This window comes from Capra hircus, chromosome 23 (assembly GCF_001704415.2).
Source record: "Capra hircus breed San Clemente chromosome 23, ASM170441v1, whole genome shotgun sequence".
Taxonomy (NCBI): Eukaryota; Metazoa; Chordata; class Mammalia; order Artiodactyla; family Bovidae; genus Capra; species Capra hircus.
This window is the reverse complement of record NC_030830.1, coordinates 22,648,013-22,667,612: the sequence shown is the minus strand read 5'-3', so window position 1 is coordinate 22,667,612 and position 19,600 is coordinate 22,648,013. Positions and strand designations below refer to the sequence as shown.

Sequence of the window (19,600 nt, the reverse complement as noted above, 5' to 3'; positions counted from 1 at the left end):
TTTGGTATTTACTGTGTTGATTTCTTCGCAGTTCTCTTGGTTTAGGAGAGTACCTTTTGAAATTTCCAATCCTACTTGGCTGAATGGAGGTGTCCCCATCACAGCCAACATAGCAAAGCAGAACAGAGTGTCCTTATTAGCTGTTCTAGCTAGACGGCCCAGCGAAATGCCGCGCTGTTCCCAGATGTCCATTCCTCTCGTTTCCCCAGAGGCTGGCACTCCAGGAGACCCTGCCTGGAGCAGAGGCTGGCAGATTTTCTGTGGGGTTCCTGCAAATAATCATAACACTTTACACGTATACTTGAATGGGGTTTGTTCTCTCACAGGCATGGACTACACATAGAGATTTGGGTTAAGGATCTAATAAAATGTAAAATGTGGCCACACATTTAGCTACTATAGCATGAGCTCTCTGAAGAGACAGGGATCATATATCTTATTTTTGTGTCTCCAGGGCCCAGAATGATGCCAGGTACAAATTCAGAAAACATATTTGTGGAACTTTGAGCAGGTGGGCCTTGTTTTTGAGGGGCCTACAACCCTGCTGAAAAGACAAGAAAAATACCCAAAAGGAAATGTCACGATGTGGGTCACACCCAAGTTACACAGCCAGGGGCAGGTGTTTCTAGGGGAAGGCTCAGGCTGCGGCAGCTGCCTCAAGGAGGAAGTGAGACTTGAAGTGGTATCACTCATCTGCTTCACCTGTTATGGCAGGAACAGGTTTATGAGAAGTCTCCTCATGCCCAGAGGGTCAGGATTGCCAGGGAAAAGCCAGAAAAAGAGTCCTGGCATGTGTCAGGTAGAATTCTGGCAGACAGCTGATGAACAGGCTCAAAAGGTAATGCCCAGGGACTTCCCTGGTCATCCAGTGATTAGGAACCTGCCTTCCAATGCAGGGGACTTGGGTTCAATCCCTGGTCAGGGAACTAAGATCCCACATGTCTCAAGGCTAGGTCCTCATTCCACAACTAAGAGCCAAAGCAGTCAAATAAGTAATTTTTTTTTTTTTAATGTAGTCCCCATAAGAGAGGACTCTGAAGTCACACTGCCTGGGTTTAAATCCCTGCCTCCTTGGGCAAGCCACTTAATCCTTTTGTACATCAGTTTCCTCATCTGTCCAATGGGAATAATCTGACCTACCTCATTAGATTCTTAAGAGAATTAAGTGAGTTCACATATGTAAATTGCCTTGAACGGGAGCTGGCATGGAGAAGGTGTTCTAGATGTGTTTGCTGATGCCACCCATGCTCCCCAGCTGTATAGGGCCAAGTTCTACACAGTCTTATGCTGATTCTGCCTAGACCTTAGAGAAAGAAGGGATCAGGGGCATTGAGCAGCAGGGGTGAGTGGCAGCCCTGATCCACCCAATACTTTCTCTCTTGCAGACAGAGGGGGCGAGCCCCCCATTCACAGCACGGGTGCCCAGCTCTTCCTCAGCCTATGACCAGAGAGGATTAGCCCCTGGTCAGGAGTACCAGGTCACTGTCCGTGCCCTTCGAGGGACTAGCTGGGGCCCTCCTGCCTCCAAGACCATCACCACCAGTGAGAGCTGGGGCTGTTGCTGGGGGTGGGGGGTCATGGGTAGAAAATAGACTTGAAAAGGGGGGGCTGGGATATGCCCTCCAAGAGGGCAGAGGGGAGGGACTGGCTGGGGGCAAGGCTCTTAGCAGGACAGCTGGTGACCGAAGACCAGACTCCTGCCTGAATCCTCCTCTCTCTGACCTGGCTAGTGATTGACGGCCCCCAGGACCTCCGCGTGGTGGCTGTGACACCAACCACACTGGAGCTCAACTGGCTGCGCCCCCAGGCTGAAGTGGACCGGTTTGTGGTGTCCTACGTCAGTGCTGGCAACCAGAGGGTGCGGCTGGAAGTGCCCTCCGAGGCAGACCGGACGCTGCTGACTGGCCTGATGCCAGGCGTAGAATATGTGGTGACCGTCACTGCCGAGCGGGGCCGGGCAGTAAGCTACCCAGCTTCCATCAGGGCCAACACAGGTACAGCTGGCCAAGGGCTGGGGAAGTTTCTGAGCCTAGGAGCCGCTTCCTTGGGAAGCTGTGTGTCGGGCTCACGGGCTCCTCTGAATGCACTGCACAGGGTGTGTGGCAGTCCCAAAGCACCTGCTGGGGGCCCTCCTCTGTACCAGGGTCTCTTGAGGAGAGGGAGTTCTCAGGTGCCTGAAGTCCTGTAGGAAGGCGGTAGGTTGGAGTTTGGGAAGAGCGGCCTCATGGAGAGATGTAGTAAATAAAAGATGCTGTCCGGCCCAACCAGATAGGAGTGGTTCTGATCTGACCTTGGGCACAGGGACCCCCACCCCCACCCCTGTGCTCCATCTCAGTGGTCAGGTCTCCTGGGACTGGAGCTGAGATTAGAGATCAAGGCGCCTGTTGACTTTAGAATCGGGGTTTGGGGGAGTTAGGTCTCAGCAGTAATTTTCCACTAACCCTCAAAGTCTCTTAACAGATGCCTGGATCTTTCTTTCCCTTTCCTGTGACAGAGGGACGCCCACCTCACTGTCGCTCGCGTTCTCTCCTCCCACGCCCCTTTCTCTCCTTCAGACGCACGGCCCAGCCCCTCGTTTCTTCTTTCTAGGGCACCAACAGTGGCGGGCTTGGAGGGCGAAGCGGGAGGGCGTCCTGGGGCACTAACTTCTCTCGGTTCTCTTTGCAGGTGGGGCTGGGGCCCAGGGAAGAGGCCTCAGGCTCGGGTGGGAGGGACGCGGGGCTGCCTTGGGGGGAGTGCAGGGGTTGGCGGTGGGGGTTGCTGCCACTGACCGGCTCTCTCCTCCCCCTTTCTCCGCCCCGGCAGCACCAGGCCACTACAGTTACCCGGAGGCGCACCCCCCAGCGCCGCCCCCCAAGCCCCGGCCCCGGCCGGCCCCGGCCCCGCGGCCCCCGCGGCCCGAGCGCCCAGCGCCGCCCCCTCGGCCCTCGCGGCCCGCGGAACAGGGGGAGGCGGAGTCTCCGCCGCGGCCGAGCCCGCCCCAGACCCCTCGGCGGGCGTGGGGCAACCTGACCGCCGAGCTGGGCCGCTTCCGCGGCACGGTGCAGGACCTGGAGCGTCACCTGCGGGCTCACGGCTACCCACTGCGAGCCAACCAGACCTACACGTCGGTGGCGCACCACATCCACGAATACTTGCAGCGGCGTCGCTCCCCTGCACCCCCGCCCGGTCGCCCCCACCCCACCGCCAGCCCCGACTCGGGCACCTGGAAGCGGGACTCCAACCAGGGCATCTACGGCCTCTCGCCCGAAGGCGTCGACCGGGTGGCGGCGCCCCGCCACCCCAAGCCCGAGGTGCTGGGCACTTCCGCCGACGGTGCGCTCCTCGTGTCGCTCGACGGGCTCCGCGGCCACTTCGAGCGCGTGGTGCTGCGCTGGCGGCCGCAGCCGCCCGCGGAGGGGCCCGCCGGGGAGTTGACTGTGCCGGGCACCGCGCGCACCGTCAGTCTGCCCGATCTCAAGCCCGGCACCACCTACCACGTGGAGGTCCACGGGGTGCGGTCAGGGCAGACCTCCAAGTCCTACGCCTTCATCACCACCACAGGTAGCGTGGGTGGGGCCGCGCGACCCCCACCCCCTGCCCAGTCTCACCTGCCACCGGAGGCTGAGCGCCTCCCACTGCCTCACTGCTCAGGCTGCCACTACCCCTCTGATTTGCCCTTCTGCCTTCCTGCCCTTCCTGGTGCAGGCTCCGGGGATCCCCACACCTTCCTGTGTCCCTGGAAACCCCCTCCACCCACAGGATCCTGGTGGATACCCCAGGCCAAGGAGACCTGGTCTTTGGAATTTTCTGATTTTCACTTGGGTTCCTAGGACGCTTCTGCCAGGAATCCTGTTCTAGGCAATAGAAGGGTCATTTGATGGGAGGGCCAGTGTCTGCAAAGATTCTCTGGAGCAGTTTGGGTGGGGTAGGGAGTGAAACCAGTGGTTTCCCACTCTGACTCACTGTGGTGAGGGTAGCTGACAACTGTGGTCAGTGGTTACTATTTTCCACACTTTGGCCCTAACCTCAAAGGGACCATCGGAACTGCTTGGGGGTGGCCTTGAAACCGTTAGGCAGCATGGGTAGGTGAGAGGTGAAGCCACTGCTTCTTGGGCTGGCTTTCCAGACCTCCTGGCTCAGTTCACGCTTGTCTCTCCCACAGGAACGGCATCCTGGCTCAGGGAGGGGCGCCCTGTGGCTATGGGGGGAGGGGTTATGGACCTCTTCTTCCCCCATAGGGCCCAGATGTCACCGGAGCTGGATGTCCACTCCTCTCTCTTCTGACTGCCCACTGTCTCTTGAGTCTTCCTTAACACCACCGTCTTCTCCTTTCTTCCAGGCTTCTCACTGCAGCACTAATGGAGGCCAGGACCACCGCCCAGTGGGGAGGGTTTCCCATGGGAAGGGAGCTAGGAGCCTTGTGGGAGGAGGGATGGCAGACTTACTTCTATCTGTGACCTGCAGGCCCGCCTGTGCAGGGCTATAGTGGATGTTTGGGACAATAAGGTGACCGAGGGGGTGATCCAGGAGTGACAAAGGGAAAGTCTGAAGACTCTTAGAAGCCAGAGAGCAAAACCTGGGGACTGCAGTCTCCTTGCTGGCTCTCATACTCGACTCTCCTGTTTTTCTCGCCCTGCCTCTTCCCAGGGTCCTCCCTCTCAGGCCTCATGGGGGCCACTGATGAGCCTCCTCCCTCAGGCCCTTCAACGACTCAAGGGGCTCAGGCCCCTGTCCTGCAGCAGCGCCCCCAGGAGCTGGCCGAGTTGAGGGTGCTGGGCAAAGACAAGACAGGGCGCCTCCGAGTGGCCTGGACCGCCCAGCCTGACACCTTTACCCACTTCCAGCTGCGCCTACGGGTGCCCGAAGGGCCAGGGGCCCATGAGGAGCTACTGCCAGGGGATGTCCGTCAGGCTCTGGTGCCCTCACCCCCTCCCGAATCCCCCTACGAGCTGTCACTTCGTGGGATCCCTCCCGATGGCGAGCCCTCTGCCCCTCTCATCTACCAAGGCATTATGGGTACATCCTGGACTCTGCTCAAGTCCAGTGTCCTGAGGCTGGGGGAGGGGCTGGGCCATTAGGACTTCAGGGGTGGGGTGAAGACCAGAGGGCAGGGCTGGTGTTTGGGTAGAGGTGGTAGGAGAAACAAAGAGAGAAAGGGAGTTGAGGGCTCAGAGACAAGAGGGATAGGGAAAGTCTTAGTATAACGAAAGGGTGGATCAGAGAGGGGAGTCCTTCCAGATAAATAGATGAGAGGAGAAAAGTCAAAACATGGGACAAAGATTCAGGAAGAGAGACTGTTGGTCCCTGGCTCTCCACTTGCAGCTTTCTTTGTGTAGAAGTGTCCCGCCCCCACTTCCTGGTCACTCCTCTGCCCCTCTCCGCCCCCTGCGTCTCTCAGGGTGGGTGTAGGAAAGCCTCTGGCCCCGAGGATACTGATCCTCAGCCCCCTCCTCCCTTTCCCTTCTCTCAAGCCCCTGACATCCCCTCACTGGACAGACTAGGACACTTTGTCCCCCTACCATGCAAGCCAGGGCTGCAGTGCCCCATGGTCCCATCAGCCAGTTCCCGCTAGGGGTGGAGGTTCCCTGGGGAGGGCGCTCCATGGCCATTGGGACTGCACAGATGGATGAGGTTTGTGGAACCCGGGCAGGAGACTGGGGCTCTTGGCATTCACAGTTTCTCCTGGTCTCCTTTTATGAGACTCGGGTAGCCAGCTCTCCCTGCAACTCCAGATCTCTCACCAGGGAGAGAGTGGCAAGGGAGAGAGACGTTCAGGTGGACTAAGGCATCTCCAGGCTGCTCTGAAGCAGCAATAGTTCCGAACTCTCAGGAAGAACCTCAGGGGACCCGAAACTCCCTCAGAGTGTTGATGTGTAGAGGGCCTGGGACCTTTGTGAGTGGGGAGGAAGTTATCACAGGGAAGAGCGGAAGCTCTTTCTCTCCAGAATAGACACTGCGGAGAAATGCCCCCCTTCTTAGAAAGGCTGGTCCCAGAGAACTGAGGGCAGGGAATGGAGCATCAAGGGAGGGAGCCATCCAGCATGGAGGGAGCCAGTGGGCAGAGGAGCGGGACGGAGAGCAGGGACAAGACAGTGCTTGAGCCCACATGCTTTGTTTTTGCCGCCCCCCCCCAACTCCAGACAAGGATGGGGAGAAACCTGGGAAGCCCTTGGCCCCACCTCGCCTGGGCAAGCTGACAGTGACAGATGTGACCTCGGACTCCCTGCTTCTGCACTGGACAGTCCCTGAGGGCGAGTTCGATTCCTTCGTCATCCAGTACAAAGACAGGGACAGGCCCCAGGTGGTGCCTGTAGAGGGGCCCCAGCGCTCTGCCCTCATCTCCAACCTGGACGTCGGCCGCAAGTACAAATTTGTCCTGTACGGGCTCGTGGGCAAGAAGAGGCACGGCCCCCTGGTGGCTGAAGCCAAGATCTGTGAGTGACAGGGGTCACCCAGGCCCTGCCCCTGCCCTCTGCGCAGTCCTGATGGAGGTCTCCCCAGTGCTTTGGGAACTCCCGGAAGTCTTCCTGGGGGCAGTGGTGCCTGAGCTGAATCCTAAAGGGAAAATGGTGGTGGGTCAGGCAGGGAGGTTGAGGAGGGCAGTGCCAACAGAGGGAGCTGTGGAGAGCGAGGCAGGAGTGAGAGTGGCCCTGTAAGAGAAAGTCTCTCCTCCGGATGCCAGGGGAGGGAGCACCAGGATGCCAGCACCTGGAGGCGGAGGACACTGGTCTCACTGATCTCCATTGTCTGAGTGAGTCACTCAGGCCTCATGTGAGGACCCTAGGGTGCCTCCGAAGTGCCTTAAGTGAGAGCATGACCTGATTCAATATTTATCTTACAAATAGCTCTGAGGCTGCTGCAGAGGACAGCTGGAGAAGGGAGCTAGGAACCAGCAAGCGAGGATGCTGGCCTGGCGGGGATGGTGGCAGTGAGGCTGGGGTTGGGTGGGGTGAAGGAGAGTGAGGAGGCCCAGGCACCCCACGCTTCTGGATCCGGCAGTCCTGTTCCCTGAGGCAAGGAGCAGCGGATGTGAGGAACGGTGGAACAGTGCAGCAACTTAGTCAGACATCTTTCGAGCATTTAAGTGTCAGATGTGTTCAAGATGTTCTAAGAGAATGATCACACTTAATCCTCACAAGCAGCCCTGTGAGGCATACTCATTTCACAGATGAGGAGAGGGGCGGCACAGAGAGGGCAAGGCCACTCGGGCAGAATGTGAGGGGCCCAGAGCGCTCTCCCGCTGCCCTCCTGGGACTGGAGAGCAAAGGAAAGCCCTGAGCATGGAGCATGTCCCAGTGGGCAGAAGCCAGGGTGGGGAGGCAGGGAGAAGAGACATGGCCCCTGGGACCTTGGAGGTGGCCATCACTCATGGCATGAACACAGGATCGGGAGTCTGCAGGGCAGCCTGAGGGGGGAACTGGGGAGAGGAATGCCAAAATGAAGGGCGCGGTCAGACATGTCAGATTCCGTAAGAGTGACTCAGGGCTGCAGAGTGTCCACAGGATTTAGCAACGGCGAGGTCACCACTGACCCTGGTGGGAGCTGCCGGTGGAGGGCAGGGCTGGGTTGGGAGGGCGATGAAGGTGAGGACATGAGTACAAGCATCTCTGTCTGGAATCTGGGCTGGAGCGGAGAGTGAAGACAGAGGGCGGAGGCTGGAGGGCGATGCAGCCGAGTGGAGGCGTTCGCGTAAATCCTGAGGGCATATCTGATGGAGTGAGAGTGGGAGCGGATAAAGTGGGGCCCAGAGCGCAGTTGTGGGGGGCTCTCCCACATGAAAATGCTCCAAGGACCAAGCGTCCCTCTCTTGGAGAGGAAATCAGCTAGTCGTTAGGTCTGGAAGCAGTGGAGGCTGTCCTGGAAGACTTCCCTGGCTGTGGAGATGTGGAAGAGGCTCACTGCACTTCCTACTCTTTGAAGCCCCTCTCCAGGCTGCACAATAAGTGAGGGCCACACTAATCCATACAGCGGGCTTCCCTGGTGACTCAGCGGTAAAGAATCTCCCTGCCAATGCAGGAGGTTCAGGTTCGATTCTTGGGTTGGGAAGATCCCCTGGAGAAGGGCATGGCAACCCACTACAGTATTCTTGCCTAGAGAATTCCATGGACAGGGGAGCCTGGCAGGCTACAGTCCGCGGGGTGGCAAAGAGTCAGACACGGCTTAGCAACTAAACAACAACAGTTAAGACAGTGCTTTCATGCCACGTCAGATGAGCCGCCTGTCCTTTTAGGTGGGCATAGCCGCTTGCCAGGGCGCACAGCTTGGCAAGCAGAGTGCTGGCTGGATTTCAGTGCGTCCGTGCTGTCTTCACCATGCACCTTTGTGCAGAGAACAGCCTGCGTAGTCTCACACGGCATTCCCAGGGAGGAGACGGATTTCTTCTTCTCTTTTGACCCGTGTCCCTCCCTTCTCTCCCACCTCCTCTTCCTAGTGTCTCAGACTGATCCCAACCCAGTGACTCCACCCCGCCTGGGGAAGCTGTGGGTGACTGATCCCACCCCAGACTCACTGCACCTCTCCTGGACTGTCCCTGAGGGCCAGTTTGACTCCTTCGTGGTCCAGTACAGGGACAGGGACGGCCGGCCACAGGTGGTGCCCGTGGAAGGACCCGAGCGCTCCATCATTATCTCCCCACTGGACCCTGACCACAAGTACAGATTCACTCTGTTTGGGATTGCCAACAAGAAGCGGCACGGCCCCCTCACGGCCGATGGCACCACCGGTGAGTGGCAGCCTCCTAAGCCCCCAGCCTTACAGGGGGGCTGACCCCTAAGGCTGACTGCTCCCAGCCTTCCACATGCCTGCCCTCAGCCAGGAGCTGGCTGGGGCCTCCCAGCGAGATGGCTGACTTGGAATCCTGGCCCCACTTTTGGGCTCAGGGCCAGCCAGCCTCCCCCACACTGCTGGGCCCCTTTCATCCTGTTCAGCTGCTCCCCGAGGCCCAGAAGGTGTGTCATACTCTGGCTGTGCCAGGCTTCTCAGAGTTCAGTGCTCATGCTAATCAAGTAGAGACCCCCACAGGTGTGACAAGCCTTCCAAACCCCAGGCCCCAATGCTGGGGTTCTGCCAGTTCAGCCCCGCCTGGGCCTCCTTATTTACAGCCCCAGAGAAGAAAGAGGAGTCCCGCCACCCAGAGCCCCCAGAGCGGCCCCTGCTGGGGGAGCTGACAGTGGCTGGCGCCACTGCAGACTCCCTGCGCCTCTCCTGGACGGTGGCCCAGGGCTCTTTCGACTCCTTCGTGGTCCAGTACAAGGATGCCCAGGGGCGGCCCCAAGCAGTGCCCGTCAGGGGAGATGAGAATGAGGTCGCCATCCCTGGCCTGGAGCCCGACCGGAAGTATAAGATGAACCTCTACGGGCTTCATGGCAGGCAGCGCATGGGGCCCGTGTCCGTGGTGGCCACCACAGGTGAGTCAGGCCTCCCTCGCCCACCAACCCCCAGCCGTCTGAGTGGGACCTGGCCCCAGACCCTTGGAGCCTCTCTCCACCTTCTCTTCCTCGGTTCCAATTCTGCCAAAGCCTCCACCGTCTCCTTCCCCACATCCCAGGATTTCGCATCCAGCTGCCAGCCCCTGACATCTTTCTTGGCTCTGCCTCTCCACCTCCAAGGACAGGCCCCTTTTCCACCATTCTGAGCACCGAGAATCGTCCGTCCCCGCCGGGCTGTGCTACCCCTGGATGCCCTCAGCCACTGGGTTCTTTCCTTGTAGCCTTTGCTGGCCACCTTCTCCTGGCTGAGGCTGTGGTCTTTTCTGAGCTTCTTTTACCTGCTGCCCACACCCTCCCTCCACTGATGCTCTGTTCAGAACTGGCAAATCCAAGGGCCACGAATTCCACATTTCCCCAGCCCCCCTGACTCGCTGAGTCCCAGCCAGAGTAAAGCAGGGCAAAGGGCTCGCTTTCAGCCCCCAGCCCTGCAGTCCTCCTGGGGCCCAACCTCCCCCATCCAGCACATTTTCCTGACTGTGTAGCATTGTGGCTGGGAGTATGGGCTCTAGGGCCACCTGCCTGTATGTTAATCCTAGCTTTGGGATCTTGGGCAACTTAATGAGTCTCTCCAGGCCTCAGCTTTCTCACCTGTCAAACGGGGATAACAAGGGTAATGGCTTCACAGAGCTACTAGAATTAAAAGAGTTAATACACACCTGGCACTTAGTGCCAAGCACGTCAAAACTGCTATTGAAGAGTAAGCCATCATTTCTCCCCGACTCTCTCCCTTCCCAGTATCCTCTTCTCTCCACCTTTCCACCTTCCCCTTCCCTGTCTGGGTCATCATTCTTGCTTGCTGCTTCCTCACTGAAGGAAAAAGATAGGGGAAGCCCCTATCTTCTGTGCCCAAAGTGGTCCCCCATGGGCCGGGGAGTGGGTCACAGAAGGGCTGGCTTCCCTTCCCCACCTCATGGAGCCTCAGCAGAGAACTGGCTACTGCAGACGGTGGGTGGATGCCCTCGTGGCTGTGATTCTAGCCCGAGCCAGGGAAGAGCACGGCTCTCCCCAGCCCCCAGCCTCATTCCCATACCCTTTCCCCTACTCTTGTCTGAAGTAGAGGAAGAGACAGGGCTGCCCAGGGAGGTCTTAGCCAGAGCACATCCCATTTTCTGTCCTGGTCAGTGGGGTGAGGGGAGCTGGGCAACCCTGGGGAGGGGCAGGAACTGACAGGGAGAACTGCAAGTGGGAGAAGTCCTTGCTGCCCCCTCGTTTTCCTGTGGTCAGCACAGTCCATGAACACAGTATGGAAGAATTCCTCAGTTTCCTCTCACACTGCCTTACCTCCTTTCTCAGACACAAGAGCCCAGCCAGTGCAATTGGCCAGCAGTACACGGTGGGGTTTAGGGACCTGTCTCAGAGCTGTCTCCTTCAATGAGTCACTGAACAGCTAATACAAAGGCTACAGGAACCCCTAAGCCAACAGCTTGAAGAGTATACTTGCCAAATGTACTTTATGTCAGGATTAATGTCACCAGCAAAGCATGTCACCTGAGAGCCTATCTCTTCCCTCAGCCCCCCAGGAAGTCCTGGATGAGACCCCCAGTGCCACAGAGATGGAGGAGACCCCCAGCCCCACAGAACCCAGCACAGAGGCCCCAGAGCCCCCCAAGAAGCCCCTCCTGGGGGAGCTGATGGTGACGGGATCCTCCCCGGACTCGCTGAGCCTCTCCTGGACCGTCCCCCAGGGCCACTTCGACTCCTTCACCGTCCAGTACAGAGACGGGGACGGGCAACCCAGGGTGGTGAGGGTCCCCGGGAACGAGGACGGGGTCACCATCTCGGGCCTGGAGCCAGACCACAAGTACAAGATGAACCTGTACGGCTTCCATGACCGCCAGCGTGTGGGCCCCGTCTCTGTCATCGGGGTGACCAGTGAGTAGACGGTGGAAGCCCCAGGATGGGACCTAGTGGGGAGGATCACCCCCTCAGGTGATGGGGGAGTGGGGTGTGGGAGGCCCCTCTCCTCGAGGCTGAGCCATGGTGACCTTTGTGGGTCTTCCTAGGCAGAGAAGGGCCTCCGTGAGCTGTGCTGGTGACAGGGCCAATCCCCAGAGCTGACACCGGGGACTCCAGGCATGTCTGTGAGGTGTGGACCGAGCAGGACCACCAGCCTCCTTAGGCTTCTCTGAACTGACCTCAGGGTCCCCAGTGGGGACCATGGCTTAGGAGGAGATCCAAGGACATCTCCTGGGGACCCTGACTCACCCTCTGTGTATCCTTTCTTCTCAGCTACAGAGGAAGAGACCCCCAGCCCCACAGAGATGGAGGAGACCCCCAGCCCCACAGAGGTGGAAGAGACCCCCAGCCCCACAGAACCCAGCACAGAGGCCCCAGAGCCCCCCGAGGAGCCCCTCCTGGGGGAGCTGACGGTGACGGGATCCTCCCCGGACTCGCTGAGCCTCTCCTGGACCGTCCCCCAGGGCTACTTCGACTCCTTCACCATCCAGTACAAGGGCGGGGACGGGCCCCAGGTGGTGCGTGTCGGGGGCGAGGAGACTGAGGTGACCGTTGGGGGCCTGGAGCCCGGACGCAAGTACAAGATGAACCTGTACGGCCTGCACGGGGGGCGACGCGTGGGCCCCGCGTCCACCGTAGGCGTGACCGGTGAGTGAGGGCAGGGCCCTTGTCTGCTTTCCTCCCGTCCGGGGCCCCCAGCCTCCCTGTGGTGTCACCCTCCCTTGTTGCCATGGAACCCCCTGCTTGGGGACGACCTAGAAAGAACAGCTCACTGGGGACTGGGCTACAACCAGCTTCACCACCTTGAGTGAGTTTTCAACTTACTATGTTTGTTTCTTCAGCAGTAAAATGGGGATAATAATGCCCACCTCACAGAACTGTTGTGAGACTGAGTTAGCGCAGGCCTGGCTCAGAGTAAGCATGCTGGCGGTGTTGGCCACTACGATGATTACATTTGGCCTTACCCTGGGGTCTGCTCTGTCCCCTTTGGCTGGTTCAGCTTTTTTAGAATGTGCATGAGACATTGGCCTCTTCACCAGGGCCGCTGGAAACTTCCTTTATGACTCATCCGGTGAGTGATTACAGCAAGGAAGACTGTCCCTCCACCCAGGCACAGGGCCCCTCAGCCACCACAGAGGACCCCCCTGGGCACTCACTCTGCAGAGCCCCAGGGCCAGGCCCAGGCCCCAGACAGGCCTCTGTGACCCTCCTGCTGGTCTGCCCAGCTTGGCCCCAGGGACAAGGCATTTCTTTTCTCCTTTGTTCACTGAAACAAAGACACAGATTTTTCAAAAGCAACTTTTATTCTAAAGGGAAAGATTTTTAAAAGCAGAGAAACATGTTTCCGGAACATGGTTTCTGTATTTCTCAAAGGGACTTGGTTGGCTTAGTGTCCAGAGTCTTTCACCCCTGATTTCTTTTCTTTCTTCAGTCAGTACAGAGAGTAGGGAGAGGGGTAAGCCTCAGTGGGTTACTGTCCTGTGGGCCTGAAGTAGAAAGGTGGAGGCTTGTGTCAGGCCTAGGACATGTGGCCGAGGTTTCTCCTGGGGTCACCCTATGTCCATTTGTCTCTCTGGGGCAGCCACACTGGTCCCTGGGCACGTGGGTGCATGCTCTCCTCTGTCCATGGGATTCTCCAGACAAGAATATTGGAGTGGGTTGCCATGCCCTCCTTCAGGGGATCTTCTCCACCCAGGGATCAAACCTGCGTCTCTTATGCCACCTGCATTGCAGGCGGGTTCTTTACCACTAGCTCCACTTGGGAAGCCCGGTTCCCAGGTAAGGACGGACTATGTCAGGCACTGACTGAGGCAGTGCAGTGGAGGACAGTTGAGTCTTGGAATCAAAGAAACTGCTTTCCATTCCTGGCTTCTCAGTTCTAAACTGTGCGATGGAGCTCATTATCCAAGCAGGAAGGCAATGGGCAGCTGGAGCCCGCTGAGCTGACCGAGGGACTATGCCTGGCACACAGCACGTGCTGAGCCGTTGCTAGGAGAAGAACTAACGTGCAGCTTTAGAAACATTACTAAATTGGGAAAGGATTTTACCAAATGCAGCATGGGGTCTGCAGTATTCACGAGTAGTTGTCATTCCACCTCCCCCAGTTGAGCCAGAGCACCAAGGATAAGGCTTGATGGTGAGGACAGTTTCTCTCTCGTGGAAAGAAGTGCAGAGAGGGTGAAAGCAAGCAGGAAATGGAAGCTACAGGAACAGCAGAGTTGGGACGCAAATTAAATGAAACACAATGCCTGGCCTGGCTCCTGGACCTGGGAGAAGCTCAGTACATGGTGGTTACTCCCTCCCGCCTTCAGCTGCCTCCATCCCTGCCCTTCCCACTCAGACTTGCTTCTGTCCTCCTGAGGCCTCATCACCAGCCCATTTTTACTTTTTACTTTAATTAAAAAAAATTTTTTTTTTGGTCAAGCTGCATGGCTTATAGGATTTTAGGATCAGGGATTGAACCCATGCCCCCTACAGTGGAAGCATCAAGCCCTAACCAAGAACCACCAGGGGATTCCCATGCCAGCCGCCCTCCCCCTTTCAAGTCTATTTACTTATTTTTAACTGCTCTGGGTCTTCATTGCTTCACAGGCTTTTCTCTGGTTGCGGTGCATGGGCTTCCCATTGCAGTGGCTTCTCTTGTTGAGGAGCACGGGCTCTAGGCATGCCGGCTTCAGGAGCTGTGGCTCGAGGGCTCAGTGCTTGTGTCTCCAGGGCTCTAGACACAGGCTCCATACTTGTGGTGCATTGGCCTAGCTGCTCTGCAGCATGCACGATCCTCCAGCACTGGCAAGTGGATTCTTTACCACTGAGCCACCAGGGAAGCCCACCAGCCCATTCTGAAAGCAGGTTTTATGAGTACAGAGCCTAATCTTATCCTCCCACAGGAACCTGAGAAACAGGATCTTGGGAACCCACCCACCTAGCCACCCCTCTGCTACTTGCCTCTTGGGACCACTTTCCAGGCTGGTCCTAATAAGCAGTGCCTCCCACACTCAGCTCACTCTGGGGCAATGGGGACTAGCAGGTCCTGAGCTCAGCCTCTCCCAGATGTGCATACCACTCATTAATTTAACAGACCTTTGTGGAGCACCCACGGGGTGCTGGTGCTGGGAACACAGTAGGGAACAAGGCAAGGCTCCTCCTGGGAGCTCACATTCTATCAGAGGAGACAGGCGCCAAATTTCACAAATATGTCTGTAGGACTGTGTGTGAGCCAGTGACAAGAGCTGGGGAGAAAAGCAAAGCCCAGTAGGCGAGATGGTGAGTGGGTGGGAAGCGGGCTGGAAAGGGACTCTCTGAAGAAGGACCTGCCGGAGGGAGAGGACAAGCCACGTAGGCCTCTGGGGAAGAGCTTCCGGGCAGAGGGAATGTCTGAGGACCAGCGAGGATTGTTTTGGAATGAGGAGGGTGGTGTGAGAGGTAAACATGTGGGGCCTCAGAGGGAGGTCACTGTACGGACTTGGCTTTTTGCTCTAAGTGAGATGGAAGCCATGGTGGGAACAGGCTTTGACTAATGTGCTAACAGTGGGGAACACAGTGAAGAGGGGAGAAGGGGGGGATTTAGGAGACTGTGCTATAATCCAGTAAGAGCCGTGTGCTTAAAGGAGGTGAGTGGTAGTCGCTCAGTCCTGTCCGACTCTTTGCAACCCCATGGACTGTATCCTGCCAGGTTCCTCTGTCCATGAGATTCTCCAGGCAAGAATACTGGAGGAGGTTGCCATTTCCTTTTCCAACTTAGAGGGGGTGGTGGTGGACTTAAGAAGTAGGGGAGTCAGCTTCTGAGAGCAGTGCGGACAGGACTTACTCGCAGGCCGGCCATGAGGTGGAGAAGAGGACTCAGGGATGACTCTGACAGTGAAGCGGTGGTTTTGATGAGGTGGGAAGGCTGTGGAAGGAACAGGAGTTGCAGGGGAAAGCCCCTGAACTCGGCTTTGGACTGGAATTGGGGATCAGTTAGGCACTCAAGGCAGATGCTGAGCACACCCAAGTCTGGGGGTCAGCTGGGAGGTCTGGCTGGAGGACTTGGAGCCAGAGATGGGCAGATGGGCCTTCAGCCACTTTCCCAGGGTCTTGGTGGTGACTGACACCCCTCCCCACCGAACACAGCCCCAGATTCTGGCAGGCACTTAGTGAAGCCTTGTCGGCCAGACAGACGTTGCCAATCAGTGTAGTCTTACATCAGAACCACCCCATGGGCACCACCACAACAACGCAGATAATTGCTACCAAAGGGAAGAGGGGCTTTTCCTGACAGCCTCCCCCATTTTTGTCTCAGCTCCACAAGCAGAAGAGACTCCTCCGGCTACCGAGCGCCCCAAGGAACCGCGTCTCGGGGAGCTGACAGTGACAGATGTGACCCCCAACTCCGTGGGCCTCGTGTGGACAGTCCCGGAGGGCCAGTTTGACTCTTTCGTGATCCAGTATAAGGACAGGGACGGGCAACCCCACGTGGTCCCTGTGGCCGCAGACCAGCGAGAGGCCACTGTCTCCGGGCTAGAGCCTGAGCACAAATACAGGATGAATATGTACGGGCTACATGGTGGGCAGCGCGTGGGCCCCCTCTCCGTGGTGGCCCTGACCGGTGAGTGAGGGCGGGTCAAGGCAGTCCCCATCCCTGGTCACCCGGGGCCACCTCACCTCCCCAGCGTCTCGCTCAGATCCTCGCCAGTCACAGGCATGTGGTCTGTTCCCTGACCCCAGGGATCCTCTTGGGAGCGGGAACCTTCCCTGTCTTCCAGTCTCTATCTCTGCTCTGCCTCCTCCCCCAGGCAGGATTGTCTTCCTCCCCTCCGACCAGGTCCAGCCAGACGCTATCTCTCTGATCATCCACAGCTGTTTCCTCCCCTCTCTTCACAATCCCGCTGTGACTTGGACCAGCTACCACCTCCCCCTGCTGCCCTTTTTCACTGGGGTTAAACAACACACATCCCTCGAATCTTTTCTCAGAGGCCCTCGACCCCCCTGGCCTGAGCTGTGTTCCCTTCTGGCCAACCCAGAGTCTTCCTTCCTCAGGGAGGTGGCCCTTGCTCTCCGCTCCCAGCATCTCCTGCTCCTGGCGTGTCCCGCTGCTCATGCCTTCTGGGGACAGGCCACTACCATTTCTCTGCTGTGGTGTCTATGAAACCAGTGAACCCCTTTCAGAGCAATGTCTTAAAATCTATGAAGTAGAATGCATAGGATTTTACCATACCATACCGATTCTATTGATATCCAATTATCAAAGGTATTTTAAAATTCGAATTTATGATTTAGCAATACAGGAACTTCACTGTTAGTTCATTAGCAAGAAACTTGTGGCCTGTTTAATAACCTATTTAGAAGCAGTGATGAGTGTAGAGTGTTTTGGAGTTTCTGCAGTAATTCTAAGCTGATGTGACAGCATCTGTGATTCCTATTGGTGACAGTCATGAGCACTGGTAGTACCACCGTATTGGTTTCCTATATGCATCATTGAAGGAAGTGAGGCCAGTGAAAATAGAGATGTAACTGCTCCCTGTCTCAGTTCAACACCCCCTGGAGGCCCTCGGAGCCCAGGAGCCCTGCGAGGGGGGAGTTCTCCCGCCAGAGATCTCAGCCATGTTCTCTGTCTCCCTGGATCCTAGCTCCTGTCCCTCCAGCCCCAGTCACAGAGCCCCCCGTGGAGCCACGCCTGGGGGAGCTGACGGTGACGGACGTGACCCCGGACTCTGTGGGCCTCTCCTGGACTGTCCCCGAGGGCGAATTCGACTCCTTCTTGGTCCAGTACAAGGACAGGGACGGGCAGCCCCAGGTGGTGCCTGTGGCCGCTGACCAGCGCGAGGTCACCGTCCCCGGCCTGGAGCCCAGTAGGAAATACAAGTTCCTGCTCTTCGGGATCCAAGATGGGAAACGCCGCAGCGCAGTCTCTGTGGAGGCAAAGACAGGTGAGCGGGACCCCCATGAAGCCGAGGTCCCAGCCCCGCCGTCCTTCTTCCCGCTGCCTGAACACCTCTCCTTTCCGCCTGTCTCCCTTTCATCCACCTCTTCCTTTTATTTGAAAAGCCCTGCTGCCTTCTCCCTTCCCAGTCAGATGGGAACCAAGAAAATGGAGTGGGTTCCTGGATCAGTTCCCCCTGCTGACTTTCACCTCTTCTCATAATTCTTACTTCCGTTCAATGAGGGAGGCTCCTCCAGGACCCTTCCTGGAAGGTGGAAGCAGGACTGGGAAGCAAGGGCGGGAGGCCAGAGCTGTTCCACATCCAAGTCTCAGCCTTGTGTAGCCATCACCTCCTGAGAGAGCGTTTTCCACTGACCCTCAACCCTGGTTTCCCGCCCTACCGGCCCAGGCACGCTGGGTCCCTTATCTGCCTCTCCAGAGGGACCGCTTTCCGCCCCTGCCCTCTTCCTGGAGCTCAGAAACACCAGAAGAACCCAAGACTGGCTGCCCAGTCCAGCCCAGTCGGGCCCAGCCCAGCTATGCCCCTTTCCTGGATTTTGATCCAGGCCCTCCCCTGCCCCTGGGGGTTCCCAGTTGCCAGAGAACTCTCACAATAACAATGCCGTCAGCGTCCTCGCTGTCCAGGAAGGCAGAAGGCCAGCTCCTTCTCAGGCCCCGGGATGGCTTCTTGGGCAGACACCAGATCCTTCTCCTGTCTGAGCATTCTTCTTCTCCTTGTACCTCTCCTCACACAAAAGCAGTCCCAACTCCTCCATCAGGTCCTAGGAGGGTCACCGTCGTCATAATATCCTACCTCCCCAACCAGCTGTCTGCCCCTAGGGACCTGTACCCCCCTCTGATGTCCCCAGGACCCTTGGATTTTCCCAAAGAACAGTCAAATCACAAACAGTGGATTCCTTGGTTAAAGAAACAAGCAGATGAAGCCTGTGATAAGCTGCACCCTGCCAAGGAAATGGTCTCTATCAGAGTCCGGATAACAAGTGGAATAAGATAAATAGGAAACTAGGGAATCACCTCTCCCAGGACAGAAGCTGCTCCCTGCGCTGGTTAAAGAACAGAGGCATGGCCAGATGAGGATGCTGGCGGGCATGTGATGGTGATGGAAATATCTGGGGGCAGCACTGATCATTTGGGCAGTTCTAGATTTTTCCAACTCCAGAGGGAGGCAGTCAAGGAGTCATTTTGGAAAAAAAAATAAACACCAGAAACTTTCCTCTCTGTCAGTCGGCCGAGGTGACGCCAGCCCAGGAGCCCCACCCCGCCTTGGGGAGCTGTGGGTGACAGACCCCACCCCAGACTCACTGCACCTCTCCTGGACGGTCCCTGAGGGCCACTTCGACTCCTTTGTGGTCCAGTTCAAGGACAGGGATGGGCCTCACGTGGTGTCCGTGGAGGGCCACGAACGCTCGGTCACCATCAGCCCTCTGGACTCCGGCCGCAAGTACAGATTCCTAGTCTACGGCCTCCTGGGCAAGAGGCGCCATGGCCCCCTCACTGCCGAGGGCACCACAGGTGAGGGCAGCCCCTTCGGGAGGTGTCTCTGATCTGGAGGGCCCCTGGGGAGAGTCACTGTGGCCACTTGTGGTGGCTGTCCAACATGGTTGCTGTTTGGCTCTGGTTGTCTGGCTGGAATCCGGCCCATCTCCTTGCACAAGCCTGAAGACCCAGCCCTGCAGGGCACAGCCACAGCTCAATCCTGTCTTTGGATCTCTCAGTCCTTCCTTGCAGGGTCACCCAGCCTTCCAGAAACAACCATTTCCCCTCTGTGTTTCCATCTCAGAGACCCGCAGAGCTGTGGCTGAGGCTGGAACAAAGAGTCCTTCAAAACCACGTCTGGGGGAGGAGCTGCAGGTGACCAGTGTGACATCAGATTCCGTGGGCCTCTCATGGACAGTCCCCGAGGGCCACTTCGACTCCTTTGTGATCCAGTACAGGGACAGAGACGGGCAACCCCAGGTGGTGCCCGTGGAGGGCAGCCACAGGGAGGTCAGTGTCTCGGGCCTGGATCCTGCCCGCAGGTACAAGCTGCTGCTCTACGGGCTGTCCAGGGACAAGCGAGTGGGTCCCATCTCCGCCATCGCCGTGACCGGTGAGTTCAGCTGGGGGAATTCGCTGTCCCTCCTTCCCACCTGGCTCTCCTGGTCTGATGGAGTCAGGATTTCTGAGCTTCCTGTACCCCTTCTTTTGGGGGGAGAGGTCAGCTTCATAGAGGCATAGTTTACATACGATAAAATTCACCCATTTTAAGAGCATA

At 57.7% G+C, this 19,600-nt stretch overlaps 1 protein-coding gene across 9 annotated transcripts in view; it reads left to right on the top strand.

The window, feature by feature from the left end:
* TNXB (tenascin XB) overlaps window positions 1-19,600 on the top strand; it is a 61,565-nt gene that overhangs the window by 21,065 nt on the left and 20,900 nt on the right. For 6 of the 9 annotated variants that reach the window (XM_018038908.1, XM_018038911.1, XM_018038910.1 and 3 more), the window contains exons 5-16: window positions 1,386-1,542; window positions 1,731-1,994; window positions 4,630-4,998; window positions 6,123-6,416; window positions 8,414-8,704; window positions 9,084-9,389; window positions 10,983-11,342; window positions 11,700-12,074; window positions 15,706-16,011; window positions 17,033-17,332; window positions 18,571-18,858; window positions 19,127-19,435. In XM_018038908.1, coding sequence (XP_017894397.1) covers window positions 1,386-1,542; window positions 1,731-1,994; window positions 4,630-4,998; window positions 6,123-6,416; window positions 8,414-8,704; window positions 9,084-9,389; window positions 10,983-11,342; window positions 11,700-12,074; window positions 15,706-16,011; window positions 17,033-17,332; window positions 18,571-18,858; window positions 19,127-19,435 — 3,619 coding nt within the window. Of the gene's footprint in view, window positions 1-1,385; window positions 1,543-1,730; window positions 1,995-2,904; window positions 3,544-4,629; window positions 4,999-6,122; window positions 6,417-8,413; window positions 8,705-9,083; window positions 9,390-10,982; window positions 11,343-11,699; window positions 12,075-15,705; window positions 16,012-17,032; window positions 17,333-18,570; window positions 18,859-19,126; window positions 19,436-19,600 lie in introns of those variants that run through there. The other 3 variants (XM_018038915.1, XM_018038913.1, XM_018038914.1) reach the window with 3 other exon arrangements.